General features: G+C 39.2%; 1 protein-coding gene across 4 annotated transcripts in view; it reads right to left on the bottom strand.

Annotated features, from left to right (window-relative positions):
* Positions 1 to 12553, bottom strand: part of PPP2R2C (protein phosphatase 2 regulatory subunit Bgamma) — a 193539-nt gene that overhangs the window by 130187 nt on the left and 50799 nt on the right. For 2 of the 4 annotated variants that reach the window (XM_053940770.1, XM_053940773.1), the window contains exon 1: positions 5228 to 5772. The exons of 1 other annotated variant lie outside the window; for it this stretch is intronic. In XM_053940770.1, the coding sequence (XP_053796745.1) occupies positions 5228 to 5297 (70 nt within the window). In that variant the 5' untranslated portion in view covers positions 5298 to 5772. Of the gene's footprint in view, positions 1 to 5227; positions 5774 to 12553 lie in introns of those variants that run through there. One more of the 4 variants, XM_053940774.1, reaches the window with a different exon arrangement.

The raw sequence follows: 12553 nt of genomic DNA on the forward strand, positions 1-12553 counted from the left end.
ACATCCATCTGCAGGTTTGGGTGAGTGAGCAAAGGGATGCAGTGCAAGCCAGTGTGACAGCAATGCTCCAGCTCTGCCTCCATGGCTGCACCCAACTAAGCTGCATGAATAAAGATTACAAAGTCAGCAACATCACTTGGATGGAATAAACCTTATTAATCCAAATCTTCAAGGCTACTCACAACATTCATCTGAATATCACTGTGAATAAAAGAACCAAATCCGTGCACAGAAAGACAACTATATCCTGTTTAACAAGGGACAAAGTCATGCTTTAACAAGGTTTACACCTGTTCACCCTCGACTCAAGGAAAAAAATAAATAACACAAGCAACTACACTAAGAATGAGCAATAATTTCCAGGGTAATTCTAAAACTGTTCCTAAATTGGTTCTGTAAAAAGATTAAAATCATCAATATTCACAACATAAATCCTGAATTGCTGGAGGTTGAGAGGAAGAGTTACCTCTTGTACTTTTCTTAATAAGGAGAAATCAGTGAACTAGACTGAGCAATGGTGAGCCTGAGCCAGCAGAGAGTTATTTGTTTGCTACATTCATCCAACTAATACCTCAGATATTAAGGTCTAATTCAAGTTATATTTGAGATGTTTATGAAAGAAAAGCTCATAAACAAATTTCTTTTTGATAGATAAAAATTGGTAATTTCCTCTAATTTTGATTACTGAAGAAGAGAGGTACTAATTTCTTTCATTAAGGCAAAAAAAAAAGGCCCCAAAATCTGTAAAAAATCTGTAAAAATGATTCCCTTATCCTCTACAATAATCCTTAAGAACAAAAAGGGTTCCTTTTTCCTCTATAATAAATATTTCACATGGTTATGATCCAATATGTTTTATACTGCACTGCTAATTCTCATAATTCTTCAAATATCATATTTGAGGACATTAATGCACTATTAACATGATTAACTTTTTCACAGAAGTTAAGCCATATGGAACCAAATGGCACAGTTTGACCATATAAATGTCTAGATAGCGCAGGTCACCTTCTGCCCCACTGCACCAGTGCAACTCCACTGGCTCCACTTGCATTTGCAGCCTAGACCAAGGGAGGAACCTGTGTCTCTCCAGAAACTGGAAGTATAAACATATTTTTATTCCTTCCCAAAACAGAGATATTCCATAAAAAGGCATCAATTCATAGGCTAGACTTGTCTGCATGCAACCTGCAATACGCCTTCACCCACCAGAGAAGAATTTCTCCAAATAAATTAGGGATCATGGAGGTGAAACACATCCTTTAACACAGTTTGGCAAGAATAGCAAATTTTGTTCATTAATTCTGTTAATTGTTAAACCAGTAAAATACAGAGTAACGGAATTAACCTGGCAGCTGAGTAAGAGAGTGGCACCATTGATTCCTGCAACTTTTTGCCCCTACCAGGAAGACAGGAACCATACCAGGCAACTCACTGCACAGAATCAGATGCTGTGTGGCTGATCCCAAGGCCCTGAGACAGCAAAGTGTATCAGCAGTCCTGTCAGTTTTACCATTAATCTTAAGCACAGGTAACATCAGGGAACTCCAGGCCTGAAGGACATCCTCTGCCTGGTAAAGCACAGAAGCCTCTTTCATCCCCCTTCCCCCAACTCACAATTTTCTTGCCCTCTCCCCAACAGACTCTGTGTGTACAGTAATGAAGGATCACGTTTCTCCCATCCGACCCATCTTCTCTTCCCGTGCCTCTCCTGTCTCCTGCAGTTGCTGTGCAAATTACACATTTTACTGACCCAACACCTCCTGGGCAACTGGTTCCCACAGCTGTGGTGCAAAAGGCAATTAAGATAAAACACAGCCCGGCAATGAATCACAAGCCTGAACAGATCTCAGAGGTCATCTAGTCCATTCCTCTGCCCCACGGGAGGTTCAGCTATCCCCATGTCATTTCTTGCAGACATCTATGTCACCTGCTTTTAAAAACTTCAGCGATAAAAATTACACAAGCTCCCTAGGCAATATATCCCAGTGTTTCACCACCTTCGCAAAGAAGTTCAATCTTTCCTCACAGCTCACATTTTCTAAGCCTCAGATATTTTTTTCTCTTTCTTCATAAGTCTAACCAGATATTTTCTATTTTCCTCACACTAACAATTCCCATTAAAGCAGTTTGCTTCAAAAGCTACTTTTGAAAGTGATCATTGAAAAATTTGCTGTATATTGCAGCTGGAATTAAATCACCTTTTTCCACTGTGCAACTGTAACATAATTCAGCTGGAATTAAATCACCTTTTTCCACTGTGCAACTGTAACACAATTTTAAAGACTTTAAATGACAAAATTATTCACGTTCTGCTTGTTTTAATGCTGCATTGTAGTTGTGCATATGCGACAGGAGAAACAGGGCCAGGTAGTCACTGTTGTCAGATGTGTGTCTATAATGCCTATTACAGTATAACAGTTTCAGTGTAACAACAAATCAAAAAATTGTTGAGATTTAAAAACCAATTCAATTTTCCTTAGTCAAGGTAAAGCCACATTTGTTACGATAATCCCAATGTTAGAAAATAATGACCTATCAAAGAGATGAAATTTGACTTTGTTCAAGCAAGCAGTTTTGTTAGGAACACCTTCAGTTCACTAGCGAGAGCAGAGCAAATCAGATTTAGTTCACAGCTTTCCTATACCCTGAATTCATATGTCATCTGACTCTGGGCTTTTTTAAATCACTGAAAAACTAAACCAGGAAGAGAAGTAAAGTAATGCTATAGTTAACCCACATTTTCATGGTTATTGCTGGCTTTACTTTCCTCAGTGAATAGTTAGAGGAAGAAAGGGTTAAAAATACGTCCTTTTGTAAATTAATTTAGTCTGCTGCATGTAATAGCAAGGACAGAGGACTCACCAAGATTTTAAAACTCTGAAAATGAGATAAAATTTTGGTTATTCATGAACAACAATGAATTGGTAACTTCTCTAATACACTGGACACAACATAAAGCATTTTTTTCATTTTAAATGGTGGATTACAAAAGCCAAAGAAAAACTTGGACTGGACCCCAAAGAAGTATAACAAGGTAACATTTTACTGCCTTTCTATTGTTGCACTTAACATGTCACGGGACCAAATACAAGGCCTGTGAAAGCACTGCAGGCCTTTACAGTTGAGAAGTCTTAAAGTTCTTTCATGGAGCCAAATCTTTAAACAAAAAAAGTACAAAATCCCACAGAAGAACAAACCATGCACATTTTAAGCTCCAGTTTAAGTAATGTATTCATTATGCATTTTAAACAAAGTGTATCAATGAGAAATTAAAATTCATGATGCTCCTCTTTGAGCTGAAGGTCTCCTTGGAAAAATTTCACAGATAAATCCATTCCCTCATGATTTCCAAGATCTTTTAAAAGGTGTGGCAATGTCACATATAACAGCTGTGAAGAATTCTATTACACCTGACAAACTCTGCATTCCCAACAAGAATTACACTAGTCTGAGATGAAAAACTAATACTTTGTTACTGAAGATTTCAAGAACAGATGCCAACATATTTAATGATGACTTCTGATCACAGGAAAAATATAATAGAGGTCAACATTGATATTCAAATTGTATTTTTACCCATTTCAGACAAGCCCCTCCATGTGCAATGACAGAAGAACTTCCAGTCCTTATGATCCAAGTATCAGGTGAAGATTAACTATGAGAAAAATCTAACACTTGCCCCAGCAGTGTCACAAAAAATACTAAAAACCTCCATCTAATTTTTAGAACACTCATGACATACAAAAGGAGAATATGGATTTGAAAAATCCACCATTAATTATTTTCCTCAGATCACAAAACAGAAAGACTTGAAAATTCAATTTTTAACATAGCTGCACATCTGAAATTTACCATGTATCAAGTACACCGCAATAATTATACTGTGAATTTTGCAGAATCCAAGGCATGAATTTACAAATTTAAACCAAGTTTCTTCAAACAGGTGACCACATCTCAAAACATAAATCATCATTCTGAAAAAAAAAAATAACCAAAACTTCAAAACAAATTTGAAAATGCAGCAAAACATGAACCAGAGTGCAAAGAATGTCCTAGAGGCAAGATTAGCAAGCAATTACACCAGCCACTGGTAACAGTTACAGTACACAGCATTTTTAATTTTTCTTCTGAAAAATCGGCCTTGTGGTCCTGGTATGACAAAAATCATCCTACTGTTTTCTCCAATCTAAAACAATGCAAATCATCAATAATCAAGAGGGCATAAGCTGATCACGTTTCAGGATGCAGCATGGGAGTATTAAGTGACTGAGCATTGATCAAATGATGACAGAATCTGGAGACTGTGTCTCAAGGAGTATTGGTTGACCCTGATGTTATGTTCATATTATATAAGCCTACACTGAGTTACTGTTTCTGCTGCTGAAAAGTGCTGTTAAAACTGCACATACAGATATATTTGCAAAGTCAAGCACCTACAAATGCATTTCTCCTGTTTAATCAATCTTAAAATGGCCTACTCTTGAACCAACTTTTGTCAAGGAAATACATAGCAGTACCTGACCCAACCATTTCACATTCCCAAGGCAAATTCTCTCAGCATTTAATGTATGTCACCTGCAGGAAAATTCCTTTTTATGTAATAACCTGCAAGTCACTGAATGATTTAAAATGAAGGTGCCTTTCCTTTTCTCATGTACCTTGCACAGACACAGGGAACAGAAAGAAGGCAGCAGCATTTCAAAAGATGATGCTTACATATCCCTTCTAAATGCCTTCTAAATGTATACAGTTCTCTAGGGAACAATCAACAGAGCAATGTCTGTAATGCTCAGGATATAATTACCAAAATGAGATGCATAACCTTCATTACACCAGCAAACAGTTAACTTCACAGATTATTTCTCTTACTTTGGCGCTCTCAAACCTTTTTTTTTTCTAAGTAATCAAGTGCTTCCAATCTTCTACATTGCAGCTACTGTGCATTCAATGCCAGGTGTAGCACACCTCACTAGCAGAAAGTCAGCACAATGCAAGACCTTCTCCAGCCCGTGTACTTTCATATACTGCTGTAGCATGACAGAATGTCTTCGGGACTTAGCAAATTCAGACAGATTCTGTTGCTACATCCCACAGAAAAACGCCCTGAAATTCCCCCTGTTTAAAAAAGGAAAAAAAGGAACAGCCTACATCTCCAAACATGACAGTGCATTCCTAGCATAGAATATGCAATGCAAGAAGAGAAAAATGACAGTATTTATGTTACCTTCAGTCACATAGTTGTGGTCTCGCAGAAAGCTGTGGTTAATTTTCCGTGTGTCCGTGTCCTCGCCCATTTACAGCAGGATTACTCAGCATGCCTATCCGCAGTGGACTGATAGCATCAGCAGAGGTCGTCACAAGAGCACCATCCATGCTGCCACTGCCTAGCAGAGGCGGGGAACACACCGGGCCACTGAGCACAGCATAATGAGAGCTATTGAGGCAGCACAGATTGGGGGGGGGGGGGGGGGGGGGTAAGAATAACGAGCAGGAAAAGAAAAAGAAATTATATATAAGAAGAAAAAAAGGAGGGGAAAGGGAAAAAGAAGTAGCGGGAGAACGCCGGAGGGAAAAACGGCTCCGAGAAATTTGAGATGCAGAAAGCCAGTAGGGAGCTTGCGTGAAGGGAATAGAGGCACTTCTCGCACAGTTAAAGAATAGCCCAGCTGTGTCGCAGGTACTCCGAGCACAAGCGGCCCCGCAGCGGCTGCTGCCGGCGGCGGGCGCTGGCGGCGCGGCCGGGCTGCAGCGGGAGCCGCCCGCAGCGGAGCGGGCCGGGCCGCGCCGCTGTCACACGCCTGTGCTGCATCAGCGCTGGCCCCTCCCCGCCCGCGGCCCAACCGCACCGCATCTGCATGGAGCAAAGTGAAAAATGACACTGCAGGTAATGATTTCAGCTCTTCTGCCGGGGAGATGGGCAAGGAGAAGAGCTGAGGGAGGGGATGAGGGAGAAGAAACTTCAAGCCGGTTAAACGCGTTTGCATCGACACGTACTGCACACGAACATGCGGCCACGATTTTGTGGTAGTCTTACTGTCATCTGCAGCAAAAGCAACAGTCGTTCAATGTCAGCCTCTATAAATATTACAGAAATTGCCAAATATCTGCCTGTGCAAAAGGATTCGTCAGAGGCAAGGCAACCATTCAGAGGACATAAGATAAAATAACTGTTATTCATCTTTTTTACCCCCAGTTTCGTAGAAATAAATGTAAAATTACAAAGTATTTAAAAACAACGTCTTTGGCTTCCCTGTACAGGAAAGAAAAGCTGGACAAAGGGAATGTGTGCAGGTCATTGGTTTTCTTAAACCTGCTACTCTTTCAGTTCATTATCCCATCATCTTGGAAAAGCAGTGTTGAAATACATATATGCAGAAATATGAGGATAAGTAAAAGAGGAAAATTACTCACTTGCATTATAAAAGAAAGCTTTCTCTTTATTCCAAATGCTTAATGGTTTATATTACAGCAAAATTCTTTCAACTGAACAGACAAGCAGTTTCCTTTAGCTTTCGGTATCTATTCAAGAAACCACAAACTGTTTGCTGCAGAAAGTATGTATTCAGAAAAGGTAAGCACCACTGAAGTTTAAATATTTGAACAGAAAACAAATGGCTATATACCAAAACCACCACTACAGCATGATAAGGGAGTCCACAACCACAAAAACAATAGAGGAGAGAGAATCTTGTGCTTTAGGCCCTGGAATTGAACATGGAAAGTACAATTCAGTTGTCAGCATTATTACAGTATTTTGTGTAACACTGGATCAATTTTTATCTTTTTTTTTTTTGTATTTGTTTTTCTTTCTTTCTAATGAACTAGGACATATAGTTCTTGAAGGAAAATTCAAGTACCCTGCTATACCTATAAACTGGCATGTGACTTTGAAAAAATCAGAGGACTACATAAAAACCTGCTCAGAGGTAAACATCTAATTTCAGGATTAAGCAAGGCTGGTAGGAAAAGAAGACTAGCAACAGAATGATCTTCTTCTTTTTCTCAGTAATAAAGCAAAATGAAACAGAACCATCTCCAGACTAACAAGTAAATTTTGTAAAACCTTCACATTTGAGCAGGTGGGAAAATAAGAGAAGTTACTCTGTACTTGCACCTTGTACAGAACACATTTTACAATACTAGAAGTGTTATTTTTACATGGAGAGCATCAGTCACTATTGTGGCGGTACCCACAGCTCTCCAGTATCTGCCCTATCCTTTTCAGAAAAGAGGAAGGAAGCCTTGCAAATGCTGATACTTTGTTTGGACAAACTAGTTCTAATCTATGTGATGGAGCTGGTTTATTTTGCCTTTCCCTGACACATTATGTTCTCACCTTGGATTTGTTTTTCCAGAGACAAAAGGGTCTATGAGCATAATGCACTGCACACAAAATCCAACTCTGCCGAAGTCCTTGGCAAAGAGTACAACAAACAGCCAGTTTACTCTCAACCATTTAACACAACAGTTACACCAGTCTGGGTCAAGAAGGCACCTCCCTTCAGCATCTGTGCAAACTGCCTGGCCTTCCTGTCTGTCCAGATCCCTTTGGAAAGCCTTCCTGCCCTCCAGCAAAACAAAAACTCCACTGGAGACCAGCTGCCACCTAGCTATAACTCCATTTACCACCACTCCCACTCCAGCCAGATTTTACCCAGCAAAGAACACATCCAAGCAAAGAGCTGCCAATTTCTCCAGGGGGATGTTGTGGCAAACTGTCAAAGGCTTTACTAAAGGTCATGCAGGCAACATCCACAGCCATTCCCTCACCCACTAAGAAGGTCACTTCACCACAGAGTGAGATGAACTGAGTCAAGCAGGACCTGCCTTTCATGAACCTGGGCTGGCTGGGTGTGATCCCCTGACTGTCTTGTACATGCTGCATGATGTTGCTCAGGACAATCTGCTCCATGACCTTCCTTGGCACTGAGGTCATGCTGACAGGCCTCTAGTTCCCTGGACCCTCCTTCCAACCCCTTTGATAGATGGGCTTCACATTTGCTGACCTCCAGTCAATTGGGACCCACTCCTCCCTGTTACCCAGGGCTGCTGGTAAAGGATGGAAGGTGCCTCAGTGAGCACTCTCACCAGCTCCCTCAGTCCCCTCAGCTGGATCCCATCCAGCCCATAGATTTCTGTGTGTCTCAGTGGTGTAGCAGGTCACTGATCACTTCCCCTTGGATTATGGGGGCTTCATTCTGCTCCCCATCCTTGTCTTTCAGCTCAAGGGACTGGGTGCCCGAGAACAATTGGCCTTACTGTTAAAGACTGTGGCAAAGAAGGCATTAAGTACTTCATTTATTTCCTCATTCTTTGTCACTATTGTTTCCCCCTGCATCCAATATGGAATGGAGGTTCTCCTTAGCCTTCTTTTTGTCCCTGATATCTTACAGAGTGTGGATTTCCTTGTGAAGGTATCACTGAGAAGCTTCCTCCTGTTACTGTAATGACTCCTAAAACTGAAAGAAATGTCACCCTGCAGGGCATTTGATTCCAAAAATCAAGCAGCACATTTGAGTAAAAATGCATAGGAACAACTTCCATCTTCAAATACACATGTAAATGTGAAAATGAACATGAAAAAAGGCAGCAGTTCATTTCAGCAGAAAATGAACAAATTTTCACATTTACACATGTAAATGTGAAAATGAACATGTGTTCTGTCCTTTCTGAGAAAAATAATCATATGGAAACCTTATTATTGAAAAGAAATAGATAATACATTATACAAATGATGAGTACAATCTCAAAAAAGTCACACTGACAGTTTGTAAAAAAAACTAATGGAACCATTTTCTTTGTAAATACCTCTGCATTTATGTGACCAAGGTGGTTGAGAGAATTCTGGCCTTTTTATTCCTGATCTTCATGTAAACTCACCAATAACTGTCCTTTATTTGTCCTCAATCAGCTCAAACATTACAATTTCTATGGTCTGTTATTTAGAGCCTACACTGGTTATCTTTTAGGTGTAATTTAAGCAGTTAGAGGTGTTTTCATTTTTCCTAGGAGCAAAGTGGACATTTTTTTGTGAAGTCAAAATTGCAACGCCCACCCAGAGATAATTTTCTCCACTCTCCATTAGAGAGGTTCACGGACAACTTCCTTAGGCATCACATTTGAGTCAAATCACACTTACCTTGTTCTTCTTATTTTTAAGTTAAAAAGCATCTCATAAGGAGGAATGGAATGAGGAGGAAGCCTTTAACAAAAACCCTAGACAATATTCCCAGTGTGCATGCTAATGCCTTCCCTAAGATTATGAGCCAAATCCTTACTGTGTGGCAAATATTAGCACTCCACTGACTTAAGTAGGTCAGTTCACATGAGAAAGATTAGCAAAACTCTCCTCTAAATTTGTAGCACAATGCAAATTTGTGAGCCAACATTTGCAGATAACTAGCTGTGCCATTTTAAAATGCTACTTATTATCAATCCCACCTATAACCTACATAATTTGATCTGGTCAAATACCCAGGGAGAAGGTGGTGAGGAAGGAAGCTTTAATCAAAAATATATCAGTTATTTGGACTTGCATAATAGTTCACAATCCAGCTCATAAAACAAACCTCTAATTGACCTGAATACAGTACAAACAGAAAATGAAAGTGTGTCCTATCTTAAAGAATTTATAAGTAAACTATAAAATAGAAGAGCTACATACAGATCAGCAGTGACATTTAGGTAAACAGTCAGTAATGAGGATGAAGTCCTGGTTTAGAGCTTTCTTCAAGAGAAGGTCATTAGAGACTGTGCAGAGAAGCAATAAACCGGATTCAAGAGGCTGAAAAATAACTGCATTAACAAGACTAAAACAAGCTTAGACATAAAAGGAGGAGAACTGGCCAGCAGGTCAAGGAGGAAAGTAAAAGGCAAGAGCAGGCATGACACAGATGCCTATACAGACTGGGAGTGTCAGTAAAAGAAGAGGTTAAAAGAAGCAAAACAAACAAAATGGGTCTGTGCCAGGAGGAGAAAAATCTCATAGGACAGGGAAAGAAAATATTTAAAGAGAGGAATAAACCTACATTTCCCTTTGCCAGAGCTTTGGGCAGAAGAATCAGAGAAGAGGGAAGGGGGAAGGTAGAAGGGAAAAACAAATCAAAAAAACAGTCAACCAACCAATCAAAAAAAAAAAAAAAAATAAAAGGCAGAAATGGAAGCCAGAGGCAGCCAGTACCCTGAGGAAGGAATTAAAAACTATTTATGATACAAACGGAACTAAGAATGTAAGGATTGGAAACAGTGTAGTCTAACAGTAAGAAATTGAAGAAGATGAGAACAAATCTTCTGAATGATGGTTGATCACGTTTGCTCATCACATTTCCAGCAAGAAGCTCTGCAGCAGAAGAGAGGGAGGAATAAGGCATTAGAAGGCAATTTGTCTTGAAGGTTACTGTGTAATCCTGTTTATAAACACCTGTTGAATATGGCCATCCTGTTTTGCTCCTGCAGAACATTTATGTTCTTCTCTTAAACATTTTTTCCTGAAGAACCTCTATTTAGCTTTGGCAGACACTAAGAGCACAACCTTTAATAATTAAAACTCTTAATATCTGAAATAGAACATCATCACGTACTCCAAGTCTCCATTTTATCCCTGAATTACTCCATTACACTCCCAAATTCATCACTCCATCTGAATGAGAATAATTAAGCTTGAACTGCAATTGAAAAAAATAGTAGTGGAATAGTTAATATTTTCTTTGTCTAACAGTGGCTTTAAATGAAATGAAACTGAATTTTCAATTGGCACAGAATTTTAATTATTTGTAAAGAACAAGAGATTTAAAGACTGTGATGGTAAAAAAAAACCTTAGAAGTTGCACAAATTTCACCAAAAGCAGATTATATTAAATATTACCTTAATTTAATGTTTGTGACATCAGAGGAAGGTTTTAAGAGCTTTGACAGCATTTGCTTCTAACCATATTCTAGTATCAGCAAACTGTGCAAAACAGTGCAAAGTTTCTTCAAATAAAATAAGGTAACACATACAATTAGTCAGCCACAGAAAAAATATAACAAAATATTTAGCCAACCCTTGACAATCACAGCTCATTGAATCTGAATTTGCTTTCCAACAAAAGATGTTTGTAAGACAGATATTGTCTCCCTTTACATATATACAGAGATTCAAAATGCCCTGCTATTGACTTCTCCAGTTAGGCCATTGGCCAATTAGTTCTGCTGTTCATTTGTTTATTCGTAATATCCACAAAAATAAGATTATATAGTACAGTCATACTTCTGTTCAAAATACTTTCATTTAAAAGGACAAAGAAAGAAGGAATTAAAATGTGATAAAAAGCTATTGCCCTAGTCTTCCTCCAGCTCTACTCAGCTTGACAGAGAAGGACTCAGAGCTCTCAGCCAGGTTTAAGACAGCAAATTCACTCCCTTGAGTTTGTGTAGTTTTCCTTTTCAAGTCTTTCTGAAGTCCTTTTTGTATTTGTTTAATAGCCAATACAATATACATTATGTTTGCTACTATGCAGTTCCTTTTTTGATTATTTCTGACAGCTAAACAAAAGCAAATAGATACTGCCAAAAGCTAACATAAAAAGCAATAGAAGAAAAATTATATGAATCACAGCTCTCAAGTAAAAATTGATTTTGTTTCTTTTAACACCTCATAAGTAATCATTTAGAATCTTTATATTTACAGCATTTAATTCATATTTTGCTACAGTCTTCAGTTACATTTAATATTTATTTAAAATTATGATGCAGCCCAACAATTTTGAAAAAAACTAACGGCTGCTATCACAATTGGAAAAATATGTCATTATTCAAAAAGGGGAAATTTCTTCAACACACTGTCTTTTGCTGTGTTAAGTCTAAAAATAGCACCTGCCCAGAAGAAGTTATTTATTTTTAGCCTACATACTCCAGACACAGAGTAAAACTAATGCCTCCCAGCAGCTGGTGATTCTGGAAAGCAAGCAATTAAAAGTTATCATTGAGTAATTTAAATTACAGAAGCCAATTTCTGTCAATGTCTTTCACCCTCTCTGTTCAGGTGAACATTGCATAAGGATCCTGGGCTGAGTCAGAGCCACTTGAAGGTTTGCAGAAAGCCAGAGCATGGGATGAGCTGAATACACACCCCACTCACAGTTTCTCACAGAGGAGGCAGCAGTTTTGCTCTTATTGCTGCGATGTGCTGATGTGCTGTTGAGTGCTGAAACAACAATATGAAGACCTCTGGGCCTGATTTAATGACTTTTACTACCTGAGAGAATGCAGTCAGGATATTTGGCCATAAGGATCTTGCAAGAAGGCTCCCTGAAGCAAAACAGATGCCCTGAGCTATGACACTCCTGTGCCCCCAGGATGCCACTCTGCTCCTCTCTGGGACCACTGCATCATTGTGGCTGCAATGGAGGTTTCCCCATCCTACCACAGCAGCTGCACATCACAGGCCTCTCTGTGCTCCATAGTGATATGTTAATCCAGTCTGGCAACCTGCGCTGGGCACTGCTTTCAGGTGTTTGCTATGAAGAAAGGAAGAATTTGAAAACATAAACAGTTCCTGATCGACTGGCCG

The sequence above is a fragment of the Vidua chalybeata genome, chromosome 4 (genome assembly GCF_026979565.1).
Source record: "Vidua chalybeata isolate OUT-0048 chromosome 4, bVidCha1 merged haplotype, whole genome shotgun sequence".
In the NCBI taxonomy this organism is placed as follows: Eukaryota; Metazoa; Chordata; class Aves; order Passeriformes; family Viduidae; genus Vidua; species Vidua chalybeata.